This window comes from Natrix helvetica (assembly GCF_964273705.1).
Source record: "Natrix helvetica genome assembly, chromosome: 1".
In the NCBI taxonomy this organism is placed as follows: Eukaryota; Metazoa; Chordata; class Lepidosauria; order Squamata; family Natricidae; genus Natrix; species Natrix helvetica.
The window spans coordinates 328,009,004-328,036,334 of record NC_138548.1 but is presented as its reverse complement, the minus strand read 5'-3'; the positions used below and the strand labels follow the sequence as shown (position 1 = coordinate 328,036,334).

At 37.5% G+C, this 27,331-nt stretch overlaps 1 protein-coding gene and 1 long non-coding RNA gene across 16 annotated transcripts in view; one reads left to right on the top strand and one right to left on the bottom strand.

Moving 5' to 3' along the window:
• LOC309384420 overlaps positions 1-24,283 on the top strand; it is a 34,492-nt gene extending 10,209 nt beyond the window's left edge. The window contains exons 2-4 of the long non-coding RNA XR_014174054.1: positions 5,985-6,022; positions 23,207-23,312; positions 24,065-24,283. This is a non-coding gene — a long non-coding RNA (uncharacterized lncRNA). The remainder of the gene's footprint in view (positions 1-5,984; positions 6,023-23,206; positions 23,313-24,064) is intronic.
• Positions 1-27,331, bottom strand: part of FOXP1 (forkhead box P1) — a 657,906-nt gene that overhangs the window by 185,534 nt on the left and 445,041 nt on the right. The window contains exon 1 of one of the 15 annotated variants that reach the window (XM_081937946.1): positions 26,228-26,360. The exons of 13 other annotated variants lie outside the window; for them this stretch is intronic. In XM_081937946.1, coding sequence (XP_081794072.1) covers positions 26,228-26,290 — 63 coding nt within the window. In that variant the 5' untranslated portion in view covers positions 26,291-26,360. Of the gene's footprint in view, positions 1-3,109; positions 3,129-26,227; positions 26,361-27,331 lie in introns of those variants that run through there. One more of the 15 variants, XM_081937953.1, reaches the window with a different exon arrangement.

The window sequence follows — 27,331 nt, the reverse complement described above, 5'->3', positions numbered from 1 at the left end:
AATATCCTGACACTGAGAGTGGAATGGATCAGCTTGCCTCTTGGAGTTTTAGTTGCTTCGTTGTTTTTCAAGAAACGATTGGACAAGTATTTGTCTGGAATGGTACAAGGGCTCTTCCCTTTGGCATAGGGTTGGATTAGAAGTCCTCCAAGGTCCCTTCCAAGCCTATGATTCTAAATGTCCTATCACAGTGATGGCGAACCTATGGCACGCGTGCCACAGGTGGCACACGGAGCTATTTGTCAGGGCACGCGAGGCACTGCCTTGTCAGCTGGCCAGCGCACATGTGTGCGCTGGCCAGCTGAGTTCACCCTTTTTTAAAGCCATTTTCCGCCCTCCCCAGGCTCCAGAGCCTTTATAGGAGCCTGGGGAAAGCGAAATGAGCCCCCCCCCCCCCCGGAAGCCCTCCGGAGGCTTCATGAGCTTCCCTGAAGCCTTCGGGAACTGACTTCCGGTTTGCTCGGAGGGTCGTTTTGACTGCTTCAGGGAAGCATCCTGAAGGTCCCTCAAGCTTTCAGTGCGCTCAAAACGACCCTCCAAGCAAACCGGAAGTCACTTCGGGTTTGCTCAGAGGTTCGTTTTGACTGCTCCGGAGGCTTCAGGGAAGCATCCTGAAAGTCCCTCAAGCCTTCGGAGCCCTCAAAACAACCCTCCGACCAAACCGGAAGTCACTTCCAGTTTGCTCGGAGATTCGTTTTGACTGCTCCGGAGGCTTCAGGGAAATGTCCTGAAGGTCCCTCAAGCCTTTGGAGGGCTCAAAACGACCCTCCAAGCAACTTCCGGTTTGCTCGGAGGGTCTTTTTGACTGCTCCGGAGGCTTCAGGGAAGCGTCCTGAAGGTCCCACAAGCCTTTGGAGCGCTCAAAACGACCCTCCAAGCAAACCGGAAGTCACTTCCAGTTTGCTCGGAAGTTCATTTTGACTGCTCTGGAGGCTTCAGGGAAGCGTCCTGAATGTCCCTCAAGCCTTCGGAGCGCTCAAAACGATCCTCCAAGCAAACCGGAAGTCACTTCCCGTTTGCTCGGAGGTTCATTTTGACTGCTCCGGAGGCTTCAGGGAAGCATCCTGAAGGTCCCTCAAGCCTCTGGAGGGCTTCCGGGGGGGGGGGGGGGAGGAGGCTGTTTTCGCCCTCCCCAGGCTCCTATAAAGCCTCTGGAGCCTGGGGAGGGCAAAAAAAGCATGCAAAAAATGGGGGGAGCGCCTATAGTGCGCGCATGCAAACTGGGGGGTTGCACATTGCATTATGGGTGCGGCACACCCGCACACTACCTCCCTGCGCTCCCCCCACTTATGGCACGTGAGCCAAAAAATGTTCGCCATCGCTGCCCTATACCCTCCAAAACAAATATTATTGAGTAGGTTTATTCCCTTTGCCTTACACCAACACTGCTTTTATAAAATTCCCCCATATTTCATTATAATTATTTACTTTAATCATCCCTTTTTTGGTTTAATTTCTGTTTTTAATTCATCATTTGTTGCCATACTCCAAATTTTATTATACCACTCATTCCTTTGAATATCCCAATTTTGTTCCCAATATTTAGCCATCACTAATCTAGCTGCCATTATCAAATTTACAATCAATTCCTTTTTGTTTCATTTATATCCTGTTTTTCCACCAGCAACAATAATGTAATCCTCAGTGACATCTCTAGATTTACATTCAACATTGCTAAATTCTGTAAACACCATGTCCCATATTTTGTGCACTATCACAACTCCACCACATATGTTTATATGTTCCAACCTTTCTTGCACCTCCAACAAATATTTGTATATTTACCATCCATTTTCCTTAACTCTAACTGACATATTCTTGTATAATCTTCTATTTCAAATATTTTTCCAATCATGATCATTTATTTCTCCCAAATCTGATTCCCAAATTAATTTTAAACCTTTTGCCTGCTCTTCTAATTCAGTTAATATTCTACATATGTTCCCTATTCTTCCTTTCCCTATGTATTCTTCATTCATCTCACATTCTTTTACAATCATTTCAAATTTTGTAAACTGTCTATCTTCCTCCTCGAATCTTTCTTCCACTTTCATCCGTTTCTCTAATTGTATTAAATTCAACCAATTTAATTTAATTTAATTCTTTGTATAGTATATGAAAATCTCTGTTTTGACCCACTTATTATTTTTAATAAATGATTTGGCCCCGGCCTCCTTCAAAAATAGTGGGAAAATCCAACGCCCAGCTGTTATCCACAATCAGAATTCAGTGCTAAATATTAATAATTCTATTGTACAGACCATGTGCCAATGCCAAAAGTAACATATTAACATATATTAAGTGCAATCTGAAATTGCTGAAAGGGTTTTAAACAGTGTAGAAAATGGGAAACATACTTTTGCAAACAATTGTAACTCAGAAAACAACCTATGACTTTGGAAAGTATTTTGACTCTCTGTAATCAATGTCAACACATATATAAAGAATAATCAAAAATAGAGCTGGCCATATTATTGGCAATGATTGAAGATTGTTTTTCCTTTTTTCCCTCCCCCTATAGTTTTTTTTTTTAAAAAAATCCTTTTTTCTCTCTCTTTTTCTCCCTCCCTCCCTCTCTTTCCTCTTTTTGGCAACTGAAAGAGTTCGGCACTGGAAAAAAAAACACTGTCAGTTTAAAGATTTAGTATAAACTAGCTCAAGCCGGTGGGAGGAACACTAAGTGGAAGAAGTAAACAGGGTCCTTCCAAATAGTTCCTTTCTAAGCAATACACAGAGACGGTGCCTGGTACCACAGGCTGCCCTACGCACTGGGGAGGTCAGCTAAGCTATGCTAAACTGACAGGTTCCGTTTACAACAGGACCCAAACTTTATTTGGATAGGCTGGCCTTGGTCACCGCCAGCTTAACAACAGATGGCTAAAAAACTTTCATTATGTTGCACAGGGCTGAACTGCAAACAATTACAAAAAGCTGTGAAAAGTTTAACTCCCTCTCACCCAGCACAAGAAGCCTTGGCAAGCGCATAAGAAAATGCAGGCAGAGGAAAGAAGGGAGGGGTAGGCTCGGTTCTTGTTTCAAACTGGACAAAGAGACAGTTGGAGCTTTCCTCTTAATTAAAATGAGATGTAATGATTCATCCCAGTTGTACCTTGTCCACTGGGTGAACTCTCACAGGAACTGTCCAACTGTTTGCTTCCCTAAGGATTTATAAGACTGTAGCTTCTGTACTCGGTGTCCAATGCAGTAGCCTGCAAACAGGAATGTGGGAAGCATTCTTGGGAAAGTCAATTTCCTTTTTGATCAACATCCCATGTGGTGCTGACTATGCAAGCTAAACAGCTCGCATTTCACAGGAGCTGGGAGTAGCTACAGGGATAAGATCTGAAACAAGGCTCCCAGACCTTAAAGTGAGAGCTGCCATGAGTGTGAAGCAAGCAAGGTAGAAGGCTCTTGGCTCAGTCTCAAGACAGACAATGATAATTCCCTGAGGAAAAGAGAGAGGCTTAGAAATGCTTCTCTTATTCACGTTTCATGCTTATATCTCACCTTTCTTCAAGGAACTCAGCATGGTAGCACCTAGACAGGTTGCCTTTTATAAATTGTTTTATGTTTACAACTACTCTGAAGGCAAATCAAGCTAAGAGTGAAATTGAATATGGTTATCTAGGAAGCTTGGAGATTGTGTTGGGATTTGAATCCAGAACATTTGCCTCATCCTACCCTGCCATTATTACTTTAGACGTAAGGTGGTAAACATTCCTAATACCTGTTCTTCCTTCTATTTTCCCCACAACTGTTAAGTGAGTTGAACTGAGAGAAAATGATTGGTCCAAAGTCACCTAGTCAGTTTTCATGCCTAAAGCAGAACTTGAACTCACAGTTTCCTTATTTTAAGGCCAGCACCTTAACCACTACACCAAACTGGCTCTCCAACTTACAAGGAGCAAGCTCTGTCAGAGATGAATTACAGATCTGAGTGCTTTTTCACCTTTCCCTTTAAATATGGCTACCTTAGAAAGTAGAATTAGCTATCCATTTATGTCCTCTCCATCTAGGACAGTGTTTCTCAAACTTGGCGTCTTTAAGTCCTGTGGACTTCAACTCCCAGAATCCCCCAGCCAGCTATGCTGGCTGGGGGATTCTGGGAGTTGAAGTCCACAGGACTTAAAGTCGTGTTTCTCAAACTTGGCGACTTTAAGTCCTGTGGACTTCAACTCCCAGAATTCTGGGAGTTGAAGTCCACAGGACTTAAAGTCGCCAAGTTTGAGAAACACTGATCTAGAAGAACATTTTGGAGTGCAAATTAAGTTGATGCGATCATAATTCTTAACTTTAGTCAAAGTTAACGCAAGTCAACAATTTAAACAGAAAAAAATCAAATCGTATTAGCTTTACAAAGAACTCTTTTAAAAATGGTTGCTCGCCTTTGTACATACCCCATTCTTTTAGCATTCTGTTGTTAAATATTGCCCTTTGAAGAAAAGAAACTGCTGAACAATCTAGCACTAAGATTTAAAGATGATTTAACCAAATTTGTATATAATTCAAATACTCATTACTTTGATCTGATTCATATGCATCCTAATATTGTCTAATGCTTCAAGGCGGGCTATAAATGCATCTTGTGAAATTTAATTCAATTGACAATCATATATGTCTCGTCACAGGGAACACGTTCTTCTGTATTATTCAAGAAATGAACAAATCTGTTTTCCCACAATGTATTTTAGAAGCAACTCTTTCCTGTTATTGAAAGAAAATTGTGTTTATTACTCCTTTAGCATAGTGTAAACTCATAAACGTCAACAGAGAGTACAAGAAAAACTGTCAACTAAATATTGTTTCCTTCATGAGCTGCTCTTCCAAGTCAATTACGCCTTTCAACTTCTGGGGCATTGTATGATAAACTGGCAGTAAAAATCATTCACATTAATATACCATGGTGCCTTGCCTGCAAAAGGTAATTAAAGAAGTAAATGACTCATAAGAATAGACATATTAGCTGCAAAATGAAAGGCAACTGAACTGCCACATGAAAATATGTACCATTAAGATACTGCATTTTCATATTCCTGTAATCAGCTTCAGTAGACTAATGCTTATTTAATCCAGTTCTTCACTAAGTCCATCAACAACTGTTTTTTGCTGTTTTCCCCTTGACTGAACATTATGTGTGCAGGTTTGGAATAAATACTGCAATGAGATTTTTGCATACTCAATTGAAGAACTCATTTTATATTTTAAAAAAAGAACAATCCGCCACCCCACCCTCCTTTTTCTAAGATGCAGGAAAAAGGGTAATATACAAGCTGCCCAAAATAACACTCTTCTCAAGATCCCAGGATCTATAATTTGCTGATATAGTTATGGACTAATAAAATAAAGGAAAACATTTAATTCTGTCCACAATTATTCATTTATGGAACATTCTGTCTGGGTCCCTATAACATGCTTAACTTCATACCTAGAAGTCTGGGATTCTCCAAAATTGAAATTCCAGATTTCGGAAACAAAAACTTTGTATTTCATGGTTCACATGTGTTGTATAGAGGCATCCCAAAACAGGAAATAAAAGAAATAAACCAGATCAGACTCATCAGGTTGAAATGAAACACAGAACCTTCCATTAAGTTGTACCATTGGACTATTGTACATTGAATACAAAACATACGTTCCAGAAATCAGTTACAAAACCCAGATGGAGAATCTTCTTTATATTAAAAACCTGCTGCCTTTTTTAAATATTAGCATACTTAGACAAAAGGCCACACATGATATCTTTACTAAAAATAAGGAGAAATATATACTATCTCTCTCTCTCTCTCTCTCTCTCTCTCTCTCTCTCTCTCTCTATCTATCTATCTATCTATCTATCTATCTATCTATCTATCTTGCTGCAAAATAAACTAATCAAGTGATAAAATGAAGCATTTTAATGACAGGTCTTACCTTAATTTGATGTGGCCTCAGTAAAGGGGGAAAAAAGTGACTGCACTGAATAATTCTATCTTTGTTATTTGTAGATTCTGTTTTTTGGTTACAACAGTTCGTACAATTAAATGTAAGTAACCATATTGGAGGAGAACTGATAGACAGAAGCTGGGTTTGAAAGAATTGCAACACAGGAAGTATGGTGAAATGAGTTTTTCATCTTGTTATACTTAGGGTAAGTTAACACAATATAAATTGACGTATTGACAGGATCAATGTATTTTGCAAACACCTGACTCTAGTCACATGCGGCATTAGCAAGAGGTAATTGTAAACCTAGACAGTCTCTGCTTTCCTTTGGGTTAAAATATTCTCTTTCACCTCCTATACTACAGAAACACGTTATATACTGTATTCCCAAATGTAAATAAACAACTTTCCAAACACCATTTTACCAGGGGGGAGCAGGTATCTACTGCACTCTATCTGCAATTCTGTGCTGGACCAAGCAGGTCCTATGTGTGGGGCTTCAGGTACTTAGAGAAGACTATCAATTCAGGTACTAGAGAACACTGTCAATTTTACAGTAGCTTTTCTTCCTCAATAACTGTTCAGAGCATGACAGTGTTTTTCTTTTCATGGGCTGTTGTGAGAGTGACATGACAGCTGGGGGGCAGCAGGAGGCTGTGGTTTTTTTCTTTCTTTCTCAACTTTCTATGGTCCTGTTGGGAAAAGGAGGGTGATGTTGGGTGCAATAAGCCAATCCTCAAGGTCAGCTCAAGGTCAGGAGGTGATGGTGCTAGCAGGGATGGGAAATGAGAGAGAGAGAGAGTGCATTTCTAATTTTTATATAACACTGGTCTTTCCTCCTTTAGTTTTTCCCTTTTCTTTTCATATCTACTTTGGCTTGCTTGATCAATAGCAAACTGGCTGCAGAAGAGCTTAGGACTCTTCTGGTGCCAATCTTAATGGGTTACCATGTCCTTTTTGGAGTTACCATGTCCTTTTTGCAGTAAGCAAGAACTCCGTATTCCAAAATGGAGCGTCTTAACCAGTTTGTGCGTATGAATAATGCTAGTTTTATAGTACGAATCAGGACATTTAGTCAAATATGACTAGGTTGACCGGATCAAGAATTCTCAAGAATTGCAACTATACGATATCTTGGAATAAAAGTTTTTCTTCCTTTCATGGAAGGCTTCTGATGGATTGGGGGATTTCCATGGGCAAAACAGTACAGTAAAAGCTATTTTAAGAATACAAGAAAACATTTTCCAGTTTGAATAGGTTTGTGGCGGTGGCCGGGGGGGGGGGGAGGTTAAGAAAATATCAGGCTGAAATGAAGAGGGTAAAAGTTAACAGAGAGGAATATAAAATTCTAAGTGGGAAAAATTAAGGCAGAAATACAAGATAGAGTCTTGGCAACAGCATATGCAAGAAGCCTATGAATGCTTTTCAACCATGAATTAAGTTGAGCCGGCAGTGTTTTGCAGCTGCTAAAAAATCAAATGCCATTTTGGAGTGAGATGACAGGAGCCGAGAGACCCAGAGTCATCGGGAGTCAAGCAGCATGCAAATTTAATAATAAACAAACTGTTCTTGGCAGACCTCATCCGGAGATTGTATCCAAGTCTGGACAACACAGATCATGTAGGCTAGAAGTGAACTGGTTAAAGGAAAGGGGTATGTTTAGCCGTCAGAAAATGGGTATATTTAGCCTACAGAAAAGAGGAGATAATATGACAGACTTCAAATATGTGAAGCACTGTCATATAGGAGAGGGAGTGGATTTATTCTTTCTGGCTCCAGAGGAAAGAGTCAGAACTGCTGGGTTAAAATTACAAGGAAGGATGTTCCAGCTCGACATCAGGAGAAATCTTTTTGATGTCTGAGTTGTCAATCATTGGAATAAGCAATTACATGAACTTGTGAGTTCTCCTTCACCAAAGGTTCTTTAAACAATGGCTGGGTAGACATTCATCAGAGATGCTTTAGTGGATCCTGTATTGAGCAATGGATTGTACGGGGTAACCCCTAAACTCCCTTCTAACTGTATGATTTAATAATCGTTTAAAATATATAGAAAGGGCTATGAAAGTCAGATGGGGGGGGGGGAGAAAGCTAAGCTTTGTTACACATTTAAGTTCAGTTGGGTATTGAAGCTAGATGATTACAGATACCCTCAACCTATGACCACCATTGAGGCCAAAGTGTATATTAAGTGAGAAATTTGTTAAGTGAGTTTTTGCCCCATTTGACGCCTGTTCTTGCCACATTTCTTAAGTGAATCACTGCAGTTGTTAAATTAGGAATGTGGTTGTTAAGTTAATCTGGTTTCTCCTTTGACTTTAATTGTCAGAAGGTTGCAAAAGGGGATCGCATGACTCCTAAACACCGTCATGCAACCGTCATAAATATGAGTCAGTTGTCTAAGTATCTGAATGTAAATCACGTGACCATGGGTTCCTGCAATGGTCATATGTGTGAAAAATGGTAAGTTACTATTTTCAGTGCCTTTGTAACTTCGAACAATTACGAAACAAACTGCTGTAAGTCGAGGACTGTCTGTATTTCAAAGATACTGAGGTAAACTTTGAGGAAGGATTTGAAGGAAATAAAGCGTCAATCAAATATTATGGTAGGCATCATTTGTACGGAGAGCCACCTTTTTTAAAAAGAAAAATGGGGGGAAAGGCCCACGGTTGGGAGCTAAAGCCCCATCACAGTAGTCAGGGCCAAACATGCCCTCAATATTTACATCATATTTCCTTTACTCTTTGCCTTTTACTCTTGTCCAATGGAGAAATCTTCACAGATTTTGACTTGGCAAAATAGATATTTTATATCTCAACTGTGCTCCATTAAAGACAAGACTGTGATGATCCTACATCAGGCTCCAAAGCAGCAGGGTTAGAACCAAAATGATTTTCTTGCTGAGAAAAAAAACTCAGAGTGCTCAAGGTAATGTGGCAGAATGAGTCACAAGGCAAAAGTTGGAGGGAAAGGAAGAGAATGCAGCTGAACCAGAAAAAAACGCAAATGCCAAGTTTGGTCCAGTGGTTAAGGCAGCAGTCTAGAAACTGTTAGACCATGAGTTCTAGTCCTACCTTAAGCATGAAGACAGCCGGGTAAGCTTTGGATAGTCATTTTCAGCCCTAGGAAGCAGGCAATGGCAAACTACATTTGAAATGTTGTTAGGAATACTGCAGGGACTTCTCCAGGCGATCACCGGGAATCAATGTGAACTTGAAGGTGTTAAAAAAATAAAAAAAACCACATACCAAGAAGCAAAGCAGTGATGATATTAGAGAATATTAAATGAAGATTACCTAACATTAAAGCATGGAGCATGGAAATATGTTTGAAAAAAAGGGACGTGGTGGCTCAGTGGCTAAGATGCTGAGCATGTCGATCAGAAAGGTCGGCAGTTCGGCGGTTTGAATCCCTAGTGCCGTGTAACAGAATAGGCTCCCATTACTTGTCCCAGCTTCTGCCAACCTAGCAGCTCGAAAGCATGCAAAAGATGCAAGTAGAAAAATAGGAACCACCTTTGGTGGGAAGATAATAGTGTTCTGTGTACCTTTGGTGTTTTGTCATGCCGGCCACATGACTATGGAGATGTCTTTAGACACTGCTGGCACTTCGGCTTTGAAACAGAGATGAACACCGACCCCTAGAGTCGAAAATGACTAGCAGACATGTGCGAGGGGAATCTTTACTTTTAACTTTTATGTTTGAAAAGGAGTCAGGATGGCAATATACCCTCATAATCTAAAGATTCATTGAAGAATATAGTTCTACAGAACATACAAAATATGTACTCTATGCTGTATCTCAGTACTGTATTCAGTAAGGTGCACAAAAATTGTAAATCCTGCATGGACAAGTTGTAGGTCAAGGCAGTGGGCGGGCAATTGGCTGCTTAGCCATCCAAGGACTCAACAATTATTAAGGCGATAGAAAGGCGCTAATGCAACATGCTAACAATTATTCATGTATCCCGGGAGAGAGCAACCTTATCTATGGATCAACTTTTTGAACAACACCTTGAACCATCACAGATATATGAAGAAAGAATGTCAGTGGTGTTCTGTGTATAGTTTTCCATTGCTTGAATGCATCTAAGTTCAATAATGTAGCGAATGATGTAATAGGTATTGTTTCAATGCTCATGTACACGGGAGCAATTGAGATTCCTTTGGATCTTCTGCTTCAGAGAAACAGACTTTTATTTACTAAAGAGGGGGATGATGGAAAAAACTGATGTGGAAAAATTAACTGCATTAGAGAACTGCATTCTTGAGGGGCATTATATTAGTACTGCTTTAAACCACAAGGCTTTTAAAAATCAAGTCTCAGTCATTATTTATATTACATTATTGCTCTCCTATTTGAACAGACATCACTTGATGCCCACAATTAATGAGCTCTGGCCTTTTTTCTAATTAAGGAACAAAGATTCTTCTATGTTTAGTGCAGAGTGCCACTGTCTCCAGAAAGCATTTAACTAGAGAAAAAAAACCTTCTAATTACTTTACAATAGGATTTCTGATATATAGGAACATAATAGGTTCTAGAAATTAAAAGCATTTTGCAACATCAGTTATAACTAAGCTTTTAGCCAACATGGTAAAAGGGTCATAAACTATCTCATCCCAAATAACACTACTAATAATAACAACTTTTGAATATTATTTATATTTTTCTAATTATTGTATTTGTACTTGGCCTAATGAGAATACAATGTATAAATTATATTATGACTGCGGAACATCATATCTGAAAAGAAGAATAATTAGCAGGTAGCTATTAAAGTATAAAATACCTTTAGAGTACAGTCGATTAGGATTCAAACATGTAATTAAGAAAGTCAGAAAGATAACCTCACTTTATACAGTAATTAGGGCTGTGGAAATAGGATACTATCTCTTAAAGTGTTACCAATATACCACACCGCTAAATAATCTGTGCTGTTGGGAAGCAATACTTGCTATCAAGGGCAAAGCTGCTATACACTGAGGTAACGGCAAATGACAGACTGTGGTTCAAGTCCATTAGCTGCTATGTGATAGGAGCCCATTCACTAGCACACGACCTGTGAAAAATCTTAGATCTCTTTAAATCTTTGAATTGGATTGCTGCATTAATTCTTAAGAACTGCAATCCTTCAACCAAGTCAAATTACCATCATTAACAGGGGGAAAAACTGCCTCTGCAATGTTTTTTAAAAAAAGATATTTATTACCTATAATCACTTCCCTTTGCTTCTTCTAGAAGTATTAAAAATGGTTGGAAAAAACAGACCGGGGTGGGGGGGGGGGAGGCATAGGGAAACCCAGACACTCTTTCAAATATTAAGTGAGAAAGTTAATAAACCATCAATTTACAATCCTGAGTGGAAATTTAAAGTCACACAGATAAAGGTACTGGGAACAAAAGGAATCTCAATTAATCTGGAAGAAAGGAAAAAGATTTGGAATGATTTTTGTCTGCCAGTGTCATAAACACAACGGGTGGGGTAAAAATGCTCCCATTATCAGAGGCTGGGTTAGAACAGGATTTCATAATTAGACATGTTAGAAACGCTGTCATCAACTAGAAGATTCATGTACTAACCAAAAGGTCTCAGAAGTCAGTTCAAGACTTTTACTCATTAACATCTGCTATTAATGTTTAACTTTCATAAATATGCACAAGGGCAGTCAGCAAATAATAAAGATGTAAAACAAATATTTTGTTGTTCTGTTTTTGGCCTTGTGGAGATCTGCGACAATCCTGCAAATGTCAAGAATCATTAAAAACAACCAGGCAAGATAACAGAAAGCTATTTGTTCTTTGTAAGAGACAATCTTGCTCTTTCAGTATGCAAGAATCATTTTTTTTTTTAAAATGTGAAAATAAGTTTGCAGGCTTCCCTCTCGTACCCCTGCACTGTTACTTTGAAAATCATCATTATCAACCAGCCAATAGAATTAAGTTTGTTAGGAGATAAAAAAGGAGTATTTTGAAAAGTTAATCATTAAAAGATGCAATAATGAACTACAGAGGTTTTGCCAACAATTAGGGCAAGTGTCCCAGTCATTGGGACAAAAGAAAGAAGAACCTTCTAGCATAGCCAGAATTTTTTTGGGGGTGGGGTAGGTTTAATTCTAATAAAGGTACTTTTTTAATATAGATTTTTTATTAATAAATCTATTAAAACTGGTTTGGTATCAAGTGGGTGACTTATTTTAAATAATGCAACTAACATTAGAGGACAGAATAAGAAAATCCTAATTCTTCATCCGCCATCCCAGTAAAATAAGAGGCTGAAAAAGATACCTATATATTTGAGGAATAGTCTGGAAAAGGCAAATGAGTTATTTCAGCTGAAAAAGGCAAATGAGTTATTTCAGTTCATCTGCAGTCTAGCAATTGTATTTGGTAGACCCTCTAATCAACTTTGGAGAACATTACTATGGATATGAAAGGGAACATATACCAGTGTCAGTGAGTCCAAATAATTTATACGTATGTTGCCATGTAAGCAAAGCTTGGAGGATGACTGAAATAAAACAAGCTTGTATTGTCTTTTAAGAATGTAGCCCTGTCTGAAAACAACAACAACAACCAGTAAGCATAGTATTGATGTACCTCAATAGAAGTTTCAGTTTTAGTCCTTCTAAATGTTTAAAAAATAACGGCATATTTCCAATTTGAAATATTACATTGCCTGCCATTTTTTCCACTTTATTCAAACGAGTAAACAGATTTTGGGCATTTCCTTTGCATATGTTCCCAGGAAAAGCCCATATATTTTGTCCCATATCATTAAGCAAAAGGCACTAACTTCTAGGGAGAAATTAACATGATTGCAGTTGTGGACACTAATCATAAGGGGGAAAACCCCTCCCCCACCTGTCCCAATGCAGGCTTGGCTCTAGCCAAATTGTTAACGCACAAACAAAAAATCAAACAGAAAATATTTGGGACATAACAGACGAGATTCAAAGTACCAATAGAAGAAAGTATTTATAGCTGATGGTTAAATTGTGGGGTTCTTGGTATTCTGTGAGCTTGGTGGTTTTCTTGCGTACATTTCATTACCAAAGTAGGTAACATCATCAGTGCTGATAGTATTACCTCATTGGCTAATGAAATGTCTGCAAGAAAAACACCAAGCTCATTCAGCACTAAGGACCCCAGAGATGCAAAGTATGCATTACTGCAGTTCCTAATATTTTAAACTTTAAAGTTACCCTCTCTCCACTAAACTAGATCAGGGAAGAAAAGACAATGTTCTAGTGTAGGACACTGAACAACAATGAAAAACAATGTAAGACTTGAATAATACTGTCTTCTTCAAATAAGAAACCATCTATTTAAGTTTCGGGACTTAAGGAAATATTGAAGCATTGTTTGCAAGTAATAACAAACATCAGTTGTCAAGGGTATAAAAATATGAAAAGATAATAATGAAAATAGCTATAAACTAGCTTTAGTAATGCTACTTTTCATTTTTCTTCTCTTGTCCTTTTAAGTTCTTGGGCAATTTCTCACTTTTTATTTATTTATCCCAAAATGGTACGGGTATGTGCGCTGGATATGTATGTATGTACATATATGTACGATTTTAAGCTATTTTATGCATTTCAGTAGCAGACTTCCATTTTTATAATATCTGTAAAAATAGCCTTTCTATAAATGTCTACCAATGATTTTGCACATATTTCAAGAGTGCCTGTATCATATGGCCATTTTTGTGGCTATAAAACTATAAATAGTCATGTGAAAGAATTGTCTAGTTTGTTCCTAAGACTAAATGATTTGATACGAAGTTCAAATATTTTCAGAATATAGGTGGTTTAGAGCAAAAAAAAAAAATGATAGTGAAAACAAGATAACTGATGAAGTGGAAATATTCAATCAAAAATCTGTTGATGTATTGTTGTCACACAGTCAACCAGATGTTTGCACTGGATTTGGCATTTTTATCCACCTACTGAGTCCTTCCCAAGGACTTGGGTTAGGCAGATGTTGACATTTGACAGTGTTAAAGGTATGATAATATTAAAGGTATGAGTAAACCTGCCTTTTGCAATTGATTTATAGTCTGTTGATGCTCCATTGCAGTTTTTATATACTCTATTCTTTTATACAATGTTTTAAAAAAATCCCTAGTGATTGTATTTTTATAATGATTGTTTTAATAATGATTGCTTTGATATTGTGGTTTTATCTGAATATTGTACAACGCCCAGAGTCACTTCAGTTGAGATAAATTTGATTGGTAGGTTGATTGGTAGGTAGGAAGACAAACAGATTTATTTTATTATTGTATTTATAGCAGTGGTGGGTTCCTACTGAACTGGTAGTGGTACGGCAGCCTGGGTCGCTGGAACCAGCAGCAACCCAGGCCTGCCATGCCCCGAACAGGTTCCCTCATCACCGCCGTCGCCATCTTGTTTTTTAGTTCTGCGCATGCATAGAACAATTTTAATTGAACTTCACATACACTCGTGCATGAGCAAACCGGCAGTAAAACCGGGCAGAATCCACCCCTGATTCATGGTTGTAAACAGATTATGGTTTATTATTTATGGGATCTATGTAAAAATGAGTATCATTTGTGGAAATAAATATGAGGTGGATTTGATTTAAGCAAATTGATTTACTGTATATCAATTGCCGTTCTGCAAGATTATTTTAATCACTTAAAACACTGTTCAAGATATATATATATATTTTTAATAAAAGAAAGTTTATATTTATTTATTATATTTATTTGCCACCCATTTCACCACAACGTAACTCTGGGCAGCTTACAGTGTTAAAAAGAATAAAACAATACAAAAAATGTAAACTATAAAAATAAAACACTTATAAAAATAGTTATCATTATTGTTTTGTTTTTGTTTTGATTTGATTGGATTTATATGCCGCCCTTAAATAACAAATAACTCTAATAAATATTTCTCAGTCACAGAGGTGGGTTTCATTTTTTTAAAAATGGGCATCAACATTGGGGGAGGAACTCATGACATTTGTGTCATGAGATTGTGGGCATAAACTTCATGCCATGTGGCAGAGGTCCCCAAACTTTCCGGCTCCATGAATCAGTGGCAGGTGGTGGTAAGGAAAGGATGGTTTCGTGCATGCAACCTAATCCTGCAAGTGTGCAAATGGAACTTTGACCACCCACCTTCCACTTGCATGGTGTAATTCCCAATGGGTTGCAGACCGAGGGTTGCAGACCAGGGGTTGGGGACCTCTGCCATATGTAATATGCAGTGTTGTAATGGAAGGATGGAGTTTGCAGTATGACACCACTATGTACATGTTACCATTTTGGTATCCTCGTGACTATAGAAAATGTGGGTGCTTCTGCCTACATCAGGGGACTCCAAATGGCAATTTTAATACTTATGGACTTCACCTCCCAGATGCTGGCTGACGAATTCTAGGAGTTGAAGTCCACAAATCTAAAAGTTGCCAAGTTTGGAGAGCCTTGGTCTACATAATCGAGAGCAACTATTTATTCTATTGTTTTTTTCTTCTAACAACAACTTAAAATTTAAGTAATGATTTAAAAATTTTATTTAGTAATTTAACAGATACATATTTATAAAATCACCAGAAGGTGCAATAGTATGTGGGAATGATCTTGAAGGATTAGGAAAAAGATGCTGCCTAGGGTATGTTCAGACTAGAAGGAAAATAACCCACTGTTCCTTAATGGTAAGAGAAAGGGAAACTTAGAAAGGACCCATCCTAATTGATCAGGCTGCTAAAAGTGAAAGCAGGAGATTTATTGTTTCAGACTTGCCAGATTCACTTAATGTAGCCTTACAATACAGTACAATTATTGTAATTGAGTAAAAACATAGCACGATCTATTTGTATTTCCTGTCTGATTTACCTGAGAGAGCTGACAGAAGGTCAAACAGTTCCATAAATTTACTCCATAAATAGTTTATGATATAGTATATATCATACAGTATAGGTGGTACCTTGCTCAATAGTAGTAACCGTGAGAGGGATCTTGGAGTCCTAGTGGACAACCATTTAAATATGAGCCAGCAGTGTGCAGCAACTGCCAAAAAAGCCAACACAGATCTAGGCTACATAAACAGAGGAATAGAATCAAGATCACATGAAGTGTTAATACCACTTTATAATGCCTTGGTAAGGCCACGGAATACTGCATTCACTTTTCTACGATGTAGAAAAGATGTGGAGACTCTGGAGAGAGTGCAGAGAAGAGCAACAAAGATGATTGGGGGACTGGAGACTAAAACATATGAAGAACGGTTGCAGGAACTGGGTATGTTTAGTTGAAGAGAAAGAAGGACTAGGGGAGACATGATAGCAGTGTTCCAATATCTCAGGGGTTGCCACAAAGAAGAGGTCCCTTCCAACTCTGTTATTGTATTGTATTGTATTATATGCTACACAAAATAGAACTAGCATTAAATAGTATTAATTAATAAACATATTTTGATTTGGTTTTGGGTTTTTTCCCCAAAACCACCAAATATCTCAACAAGTCTCTTGTATATCTAATCTATTATCTAAAAATAATAATAAATAAATAATTTCAGTTGTAAATGTGCAACATTCAATATACAGTTCGTCCTGTTTTCCCTTAAGTCTGGAGAAGAAATTCAAGTTTCCCTAATCATTTAGTTTTTAAATTATTTGTCAATTAAAAATGAATTAATTTAAAAAATAGCTATATATGACAGAGGTAGGGAGTGAGAGAGAAAGAGAGAGAGATGGATGCTGCACTTAAAAGTGACTTTATCACTTTAGAGTCTCTGAATTCAGAATCCAAGTGACAGAAATTTCATTAAAACAGTCCCAGATGGGTCCCTTTTATGGCTTGTTCCTATGATAGTTTTCTCCTTCTACATTCGGTGGAGGGCACTCATGGTAAATTTCCTCAGGACTACATGAATATCTTCTGCTCACTTTTTGTTTTCTTCCCTTTTTTTATCCCGTCTCTTGCATTTATATGGACTCATCCTCCTTGCTTCAATCTACTTCAGTGACCTTGTGATGTCTTTGTGTTGTTAAAGACAGAAGTAGGGACAAGGGCTATCTAAGTGTTTTGCATGTACACGACCAGGCAATAATAAGATTGAAAAAAAGTATGCTCACAGAATATAGTTGCTATTTTTTTTATGGTATCTTTGAGCTGAGGTCATTTTTATATCGATGCCTCAAAAACATACCGATACTCAATTTAAATTTTAAAACTATATTTCAATGAAATTTATTTTTACCTTCCTTGGCTTCAGGTTTATTTTCCAATGTAACTTCTCATTTTTTAAAATCTTTAAAAATCTAATTGGGCAGAAAGTGTGACAGGGACCAAGAAAGATGTCCGCAAGCATTCTGATTCTCATGTGTATCAAGTGATCACAGATTACTGCCTCAACCTGATTTTGAACAATAATTGTTAACTATCAATAATAATATTGACTAGCTGATAACTCAGCATTGCCTTGGTATTTATTTATAGGGAGAAAATGTCCGGACCAAGCGTAATTTCTAATGTTGGATTTTCCTCCTTACCAGAGACAGCCCCTTGTGGAGTACTGTGAAGCCGTTACCATGGCAACTCTACTGTACATTTTACGACAGTACAGTCGAGGCCATTTTAAGGCACAACAGGCTGTATCTTAAAGAACACATGCCCCGAGGGGTTTTAGGGGTGTCTTACCCCCATATTATTTTTTCCAGAGAGTAAGTTATCTGTGTACCAAGCCTGGTTGAAATTGCTCGAGGCGTTCCAGAGTTATGCTGGAACATACACACATACGGCCATTTATATATATATAGATTAGGGAAGGTTCTGTATCTCCATAGTTATAGAACTTATATTCTGCTTATACAGTGTCTTGGCACATCAAAGTAGGCTTGGAAAGACTTTTGTCAGAAAAGCTGAAGAACCAATGTAGATGTGAAGAACCAGATGAAGATGTGAATGTATACTCAGATATAGCAGCCAGCTGCAAGGGTTTCCAAAGGCTATTTCCAAAGGCTTTTTGAAAAGCTCCCCCCCCCTCCTGCTTGATATTTTTAGAATCAAATATGACGCACTGGACCTGTATCCCCCTAACAGAAGTAGGTAGTAATTCCAGGAAAGATTTTTCAGGTTTGGGTAAGTGAATGTACTCCAAGGGCAAATGTATAAAATGCATGAGAAATAATCCTGGCTACAGCAAACACTTTAAAAAATGGATAAGTCTATAATTGATTGCATTAACAGGTAGTTAAAAATATGACCCATAACTTTTGAAGCACATTTTCCCCTTCAGTACTGAAAGTCAAAATAAAGTACAATTAAAACTTGCCACATGTCCAGGTAGATGATTAGTAGTCTGTGACTCATCCAGAAATATGAAGTTTGTGATAAAATATACTGTTAACATTTATTGATTACTTAAAAGAAGAATTTCCTGAGTACAGAACATAATGAATATGTTTATTCAGGGGGAAAATAATTGCAAGACAAGCTGCATGCCAATTTTAAATAAAGTGCATTCATATGCTGTGTGTAAGCTTTGCAGATTTTACTCCATACTGCTTTTCTTTTGTAGAGGCCCAATATTTATTACTAGTCTTCAAATTCATTTCCAAATATGTGCTTGTAAAATTGTTTCCACATTAGATACAAAGATAAGGTATCTAGTACACAAGAAAAAGTTGTCTGCGTGCAAAATTAATATATGTGCCAAAAGTAAGAATATCAAAGTTATAAAATGGAAGAAAGGTATTTTTGTCTAAAATATAAATACGTTCACTTTATGAGTGTTCTGATTCTGAATATTTCAGAAAGCTTTAAGATCACTTGTACAAGGCAAGATGTTTTTACAGTTTAGAAGAGAACAACCAAGCTCACAGAGCACCAAGGGCCCCTTATTAAATGAGTTTAAATCTACAGATCCAAATTAACAATGTCCTTAAGACCTGAAGCAAATTGCTGAACTACCTGAACCCTTTTAAAATGCAAGGGAACAGGCAAATGTCTAATGGTCAGAAATGGCCCAATGTTATGCCTATAGGCTTGAAAATCGTACTCAAAGTATTCTCATCAATGGTTCCTCATTAAACTGGAGATAGATATACAGTGGGCAACAAAAACATCAGTCTTGATTCCTATACTCTGAAACATTTTAATTATTCAGATGAAAAGATAGAGAGAATATTGATCAAATCTGCAGATGACACAAATGGGCTAGCCTGGAAGACAGAAATAAAATTTAAATGTTTTAGGTACATTGTAGAGATGGGATGACAATAACAAAACAAAATTTAACAGAGATAATGCCAAGTTCTTCATTTAAGAAACAGAAATGAAACACACAGGTGTGGTTTAAAAATATGCATGCTCAGTGCAAGAATCCTCAAGATTAAATTATGACAATGTACATACAGTCTACCTTGAATCCTGCTTCAGTGCAACTATCTTGTACTATGGTCATAGATTCAAAGGAAGATGAAAAAAAAATTAAATTTAGTCCTCCATAAATTTAAATGGAATATTCTCCACACCCATATCTTTGGGAGGGGGAGGGGGATTTATCTGCAAAAAGATTATAAAGATCCTCTTCACTTATTCCCAGGAATTGTATTTTAATACCTGAGACTCAAGAACCAATAAAAAAGGCAATTTAACAATATCTCTAGTGTGTCACCAATCACCATAAAGGCCTGGAGGCTTCTGCATTTCTACTATAGTAGGATAGGTTTGCCACCCTGCTGGTTTTCAATTGACACCCTTTTCCCTCTCTCCCCCTACCCATGTTATTATTTTTTTTAAAGTTAGTTCCATATGTGGTTTCTAATATTCTTATTTCATTCACAGTTGATGGCGTTTTCTGATGCTAAGCTCTGTCTCTCAGCTATACACCTGACATAACATCAATAGAAGCCAAAATGGGAGAGGAGAGATGGGACTGGCACATGTTACCAAGGTCTTTATAGCACACAGGCTGTATTATAGAAATTGACCAAAGATTCATCTTAAGTTTACTATTATACAGGTAGCTGATGGAAACCTGAGAAAACAACCCTTCTCTTGGTATCAGTAAGGGGAGGGAAAAGGAAATAGCTAAAAGAGTCACCATTTATATTGATTTTCTTAGTGACTTCAGGTGAACGGTCTTAAAAATAATGAGCACGCTAAAATTATGCTCGCTCCGGACCATGAATCCATTGTTTGAATAAAGTTATCCTTTTAAAATGGATAACTGTTAAATTATTAGATCTGCTAAAGGAATCAATGTTATGCACTCCGCAATTACATGTTTACCAGACTTCAATAATTCAACAAAAATTTGAACTTGTAATGATTTGCAGGCTAAATAAATGTTAAACACCCGCAAAGGACTTGACAAACAAGTCAGCAGCAACGTTTTCAAAGAAGCAGTCTTCTCGGGCTGTGAATCCTAGACATCTTTTCTACCCTTCAGCATCTGTTTGAAATATGGAGTAGACAATTGCTTTTTTGGCTCTGACCTGGGTGGTTGAAATGCAGGACAAACAGACTACTGTATATAAGCTTTCCTCCAGCAATGAAAATTTTATTAACGCTCTTGCATAGCAAACCCTGCTGTTTGGTTTCCACTCTCAACAGAATCATCAAGGAATGTGGCTAGTTATTAACTCTGATGGTCAAGCTGGATATGTTGAGACTTGTCTACAGTAGCTAACCTCGTATTTCAAAGTGTTACAGACAACAAGGAAGAAGGCATTAATTGAGATCTGTTGAGATCATTATTTATATGTATGGATGTAAAACTAAATACTAGCTATAGGTCATTCTTCACAGAAATATTTAGATAAAAAGAACCACCACCAAAATCAGTAAGTATAGAACAGGCCCGTTAAACTGACAGCCCGCGGGCTGGATGTATCATGTGCAGGCCACGCCCACCTGGCTCTGCAAAGGCAAAAAACATCATGATACATCATGTGACGCGATTTGATAACCATGGTATAGAATGATCAAAAAAAGTTGTGAACTTGCCACCCATCCTCGAAACCTTTGTCAAATCAGAACAGAATATGTTATAATTGTGAATTTGATAACTATCTATATTTGAGAAATGTAGCGATGTCTTTCACCTGTTTGTGATTATGTGTCTCATATTTTGTTATTACATACCATTAACTCGTGTAGTAGTTCTGGGTAGCATGCTGCCTATCCTTGCTCTACTTTATTAAAAATACGGGCAGAACCATTTGTTTGTTGCTTTACTTTTTCACTTTATATGTTCACAGATTTCAAACATGTGAAAGCAAGTAAAATCATTACAATGACAATACAGAAAGAAAATTTAGCATATACAGCAGATGAGAAAAAATATAATGCAAAAATAGATCATAAAGTCATAGATAGATCATAAACCACACTGAATAAACATGAATATTAAAAGCAGAGGAGCTCTACGCCACTATGAATCTGGACACCTTTCAATCATGGCTTCCTTCTAAGAGTTCCTAAGTCCAAACATTTATCTTTTAATAATATTTATTGCTATTTTAGTTTACAATATTTTGTTTAGTGACTATTCAATGTAATAATGGCACTGAAAAATGTGACTTATGACTATTTTTCAGTTATGCCCTTTGCAGCATCCCCAGGATCATGTGATCAAAATTCAGATGCTTGGCAACTGATTCATACTTACGACCCTTGCTTGTCCCAAGGTCATGTGATCACCTTTACCTTCTCACAAGCAAAGCCCTCCTCACATCTTGGGAAACCATATTCATTTTACAACCTGGTTATTAATTTATCAACTGCAGTGATTCACTTAACAACTGACCAACCACACTCAACGTGTAGTCCTCAATGGAACTGCATCTGCATGGAGGGAGGTATGCAGTGGAGTACCCCAAGGTTCTGTTTCGGGCTCAGTACTCTTCAACATCTTCATCAATGATTTGGATGAGGGAATTAATGGGGAACTCATCAAATTTGCAGATGACACCAAGTTGGCAGGAATAGCCAACCCTCCAGAAGATAGGCTATAGATACAGAAGGACCTTGACAAACTTGAACATTGGACACTATCTAATAAAATGAAATTCAGTGGTGAAAAGAGTAACGTTCTACATTTAGGCAAGAAAAATGAAATGCACAGGTACAGAATAGGTGGTACTTTGCTCAACATTAGTAACTGTGAAAGGGATCTTGGGAGTCCTAGTGGACAACCATTTAAATATGAGCCAGCAGTGTGCAGCAGCTGCCAAAAAAGCCAACACAGTTCTAGGCTGCATCAACAGAGGGATAGAATCAAGATCACGTGAAGTGTTAATACCAGTTTATAATGCCTTGGTAAGGCCACACTTGGAATACTGCATTCAGTTTTGGTCGCCACGATGTAAAAAAGATGTGGAGACTCTAGAAAGAGTGCAGAGAAGAGCAACAAAGATAATTAGGGGACTGGAGACTAAAACATATGAAGAACGTTTGCAGGAACTGGGTATGTCCAGTTTAATGAAAAGAAGGACTAGGGGAGACATGATAGCAGTGTTCCAATATCTTAGGGGTTACCACAAAGAAGAGGGAGTCAAACTATTTTCCAAGGCACCTGAGGGTAGAACAAGAAGCAATGGGTGGAAACTAATCAAGGAGAGAAGCAACTTAGAACTGAGGAGAAACTTCCTGACAGTTAGAACAATTAATCAGTGGAACAGCTTGCCTCCAGAAGTTGTGAATGCCCCAACACTGGAAGTCTTTAAGAAGATGTTGGATAGCCATCTTTCTGAAACGGTATAGGGTTTCCTGCCTAGGCAGGGGGTTGGACTAGAAGACCTCCAAGGTCCCTTCCAACTCTGCTATTGTATTGTATTGTATAACTGTGGCAAGAAAGGTGGTAAAATGGGGCAAAACTCATTTACCAAATGTTTCACTTAACAACATAAATTTCGGGTTCAATTGTGGTTGTAAGTAAGGGAATATCTGTATAAAAAGCACTTGCCGTCCTCTTTTGAGGTGCTTTTTTGAGGGGAGGGGTTGACCCCACAGTCTAGTATCTAGTATCTTGGATGTTCTTAGTGTTCTCTCATCCCAATAGTAACGACAGCTGACTCTATTTTGTATTTAACACTAACCGTCCTACAGAATCCCTGAAGAAAAAGAATCTAAATTATCTGGCAAGCAACCCAGAACTTGTTCAGCTGGACTCTTTCTTTTCTCACTTTGCTGAAGGTTTATTAAAAACCAAATATCCTTTCAGAATGTCCCTTAAAAAGACATGGAGAAAAGTAGGTGGTGGTCAAAGAATTTGCCTTAATTAAACTGTCATCTGCACTACAGTTTTTTCTTTTCTGCTGACAAGACCAAGAGGAACAGAGGTGGTATTCAGCAGATTCTGACCAGTTCTGGAGAAACGGTAGTGGAAATTGAGTAGTTCGGAGAACCGGTAAATGCCACCTCTGACTGGCCCCGCCCCAATCTATCATCTGCTCCTGAGTCCCCGCTGATCGGGAGAGAATGGGGATTTTGCAGTAACCATTCCCTACAGTGGGGTGGGAATGGCAATTTGACAGTATCCTTTCCCTGCCACGCCACCAAGCCACACCTACAAAGCCATGTCATGCCAACCAAGCTACGCCCACAGAACCGGTAATAAAATTTTTTGAATCCCACCACTGAAGAGGAAGTAGACAAACCTAAGAGAAAAGAACTGGTCCAAAGTTTCTCTTACACAGAAAGAGAAAGAAAGAACATTTATATTTAAATATTAGTCAGTATTTAAATATAAAACTTAATACAGTACTGCAAACTTGCTTAATCAATAGCATGTAATTAACTACAAAACTACCTCAAACACCTAATTTTATTTTACACTGCAAAGTAACTGTTTAGCCCAAAAAACCTGATACCAACAGTGTTAAACTAGTAATGGCTCAAGGCAGAGGAACAGGGAGAAAAGCAGGACCTGATTAGACATCTGGCAAACCTTTAGAATTAGTATAATGCTTACTATTGCTCATGTGTATACCGCAGAACGAATTTCCCTCATTGGTAAGTGTCTCGCTATCATTGACAAATGCATATACTCCCATCATGCCTCGGTATTTTTCAGCCCCACGATGCCCTCACTTTTGATTGTGTAGATGAAGTTGAAGTGCACAGGGTATTTACTGATCCAGTTATCTTGTTCTGTGACAGGCAGAATCAATCAATCAAGAGGCCAGCTCTGTACATGCATATTCCAGGCACATCTCCGCACTTCAGGATACAAGATCACAGTGTTAGCCAGCCAAATTTGATCAACAAATGCAGTTCCCCTGTGCCATAGCAATTTCAGATGAAGATGTTATTATGTGGAAATGAGCAAAGTGATAAAGACAGAACAGAGAAAAGGAGGAGGGGGTATAGCTGGCCCTTTCTAACAGCTCTGGATACATTTGTTGATTGTACATATCTATGCACACAACATTTTTTTAAAAAAAGGTGTTTATTTAAAAGCGAGGGGATAGAGAACAGTATTTTAATACATCTGTATCATCCTCTTCAGAAATTCAAACAGGAGGAACAAATTCTGTGCATCTATTTTCTATTAATGAATGACAAACCTGTTTGGTATACGTACATATTGTTGTGCACTTATGAATGTTATCTTCAAAATAAAAATGGTTACCCAAAAGACAATAATACCTATTAAATTATTATGAGTTTTGATAGTTACAGAAGTCTATTCTCTTCCTACCCAATTCCTACTACAAGACCAATGGAACTATGTTAATGTTTAAATGCAATTAAAGAATTTACACACAGAGAGAGACACAGTACCTATCGTTATTTTGACCATAGCTTTTAGCTCTGTTACTGTCTTGATGGTGTTTAAGATTATTTTAATCTGAAGTGCAATCTTTTTCTTGGACTTTTCTTTTACTTGTAAAATCTTTAATGGGAGCCAATGGATGTGTGTGTGTGTGTGTGTGTGTGTGTGTGTGTGTGTGTGTATCACCATTTAAAAATTATTTAGTCTTAGTGGAACGCTGCAGTTCCAAACAAACGCAGTGTAGCTTAAAATAAACAAACCAAATGAGTTTTTAGATAAAGGTTCTAAGAAATATCGTATTATGTTTACAACTCAAAAATACATTATATATATATATATATATATATATATATATATATATATATATATATATATATATATATATATATATATATATATATATATATATATATATATATATATATATATATATATATATTAATTAAAGTGCAATTATTGTGTAGTTTATGACTCATGTAGCCTAGATCCAGGGAAAAATACTATAAACTAATCACCCCAATGATGTTAAAATGGTTTGCAGTCTTTTTATGGGCTTTTCTACTTAAATTACTACTTTTCCAATCACGTGTAAAATGTATGCTATCTTTTGTATCAGTTTGTAAGAGAAAGAGAGAAAAGGCTACAATTTCCTCTGATCTTGGCCTAAACAACTCTTAATCATAGCCGGAGCATATATGATGGAAAGCCTTGGAGTCATCTTTCAGCAAGAAAGCAGTACAAAAACAGTTACATTTATGAACTTGTGTTTTCTTTTCACTATTATTAAACACAAATCCAGCGCAACCCCAAACGGAAAAATGATGCCATTTGGGTTCCCTTGTCATCATGTGATAAGTATGAGAAATATATATATATATATGCAGTAGCCAAATGGCCAGTAGACAAAACACCCCCTCCAAGTGACGTACTGTTTTCCATAAAGCACAGACAGAATCAAAACAACAGAATTGCTGCAAACAAAAACAAATTCACGTTTCCCATCAGCACTTCAGACAGAGCAATTTTACGAGAAGAGAACAAGAAAGGAAAGGATCAAGAATTGGAAGGAAAAAAGGATGAATAGATTGGGGAGAGAGTCAGAGTACTTGGACAGGTGACAATCTTTGTCTAAAAAAAGTAAGAGAAACATGAGTACAAACAAGGTTTACATGGCTTGCTTTAATCACAAACAGGTCACCTACTGTATACTTGTACGATTTTACATTACAGAGTCAAAAGCTTGAATAACTGAATCCAGTTTCAATCTGATTTCTTGGGAACCATGCCAGTAAATTACTTTGATGACAAAATGCAATCTATGTATCTAAATTATATGGTTATAACCTGGCTTCTTCTTTCCCCCACTCAAAAGTCAAATCCACCTTGGTCTCTTTCACAGGAAAGCATTAAGGTCACAGGCTAGGTGGAAAAAGGATGAGGTTTTGGCCTAAAGTAACAAAATGGGAACAATTACAAGGGAAATTTCAGTGCTGTGGGTCTCAAGCAGATTTGCCAAAAAAAGATTAACACTTCAACATGTACCTTACCTCCATGAAAACTATCCCTTCAGAATATGAACATCTGCACCTCTTCTTTAAAAATACATACATAATAAAAGTTTTAAAAAGTGGATTGATGTCGAAGTCAATGTATCTGCTCCTGAAAAGTTACAGTAATCTCTGTTTGCAGTTGAAATACCCAGCTATAAATTGCAGTAGTGTGGGGAATATCAGCAGCTGCGTTTTACTGTTCCTGCTAAACAGCAGACAGTATCTCCATCAGAGTGAATTCTTGTCAGCTGTGCTCTTTGCTAACACAATTCCTATGTTTTGCCTGGCAGTAAATGGAGGCTTCTGCCCCAGCATCATCTAAACAACTCTGTTAACATTTGCCCTCAAGCGTCTCTCTCTTTGTCCAGTCCCTGTCTTCTAACAGATGTCATCCAAGTCTAATCAAGCATAAAATGGTCATAAATATTTCTTTCTGGTAGATTTCACATTCGCATTTCATGCAGGGACATGATATTTTTCTGCTACCTCCAGGGAGTACCTAATGCAAAAACCAGTTACTTACATTCAAGGCTCATGTGACTTTTCTAAAATGCTGCACATGTTCTCAAAGAAGCATAAGAGCACACACACAAACATACACACACACCACACAAACACACAGTCTTCTTTTGTTTAACAGCTCCCTTTAAAGGATTTGCACCAGAGTTCACACTGAGATATATCATCAACTTCTGTTTTAATGTGAAACGTAAAAAGCCGTAACATACTATTCTTAGAAAATACAACACAATGGAACCATCTTAATTATTACCCAAAGGAATTTTGCTCATAGATATTTAATTGAACCAATAATCTCTTTAATAAATGGCCAAGAGAAGAAGTCAGCTTCCTATTTTGATTGACTTCATGCACAATTTTACAACCTATTTCATCATATTTAGTTGAAAGAATAAAACAAATGCATAATATAAATTTGAAGTTCATTCCCATTTAGCAGATGAAGGGAGAAAAGGGTAGATAAGTGTAAGACAAAACTGATTTCCCCTACTTAAACTTCAATCATTCATTGGGTTACTACTATGCTAATTAATTCAGCCCTCTTAATGAAAGAAAACACAGGGAAATCTTATTTGTTTCTGG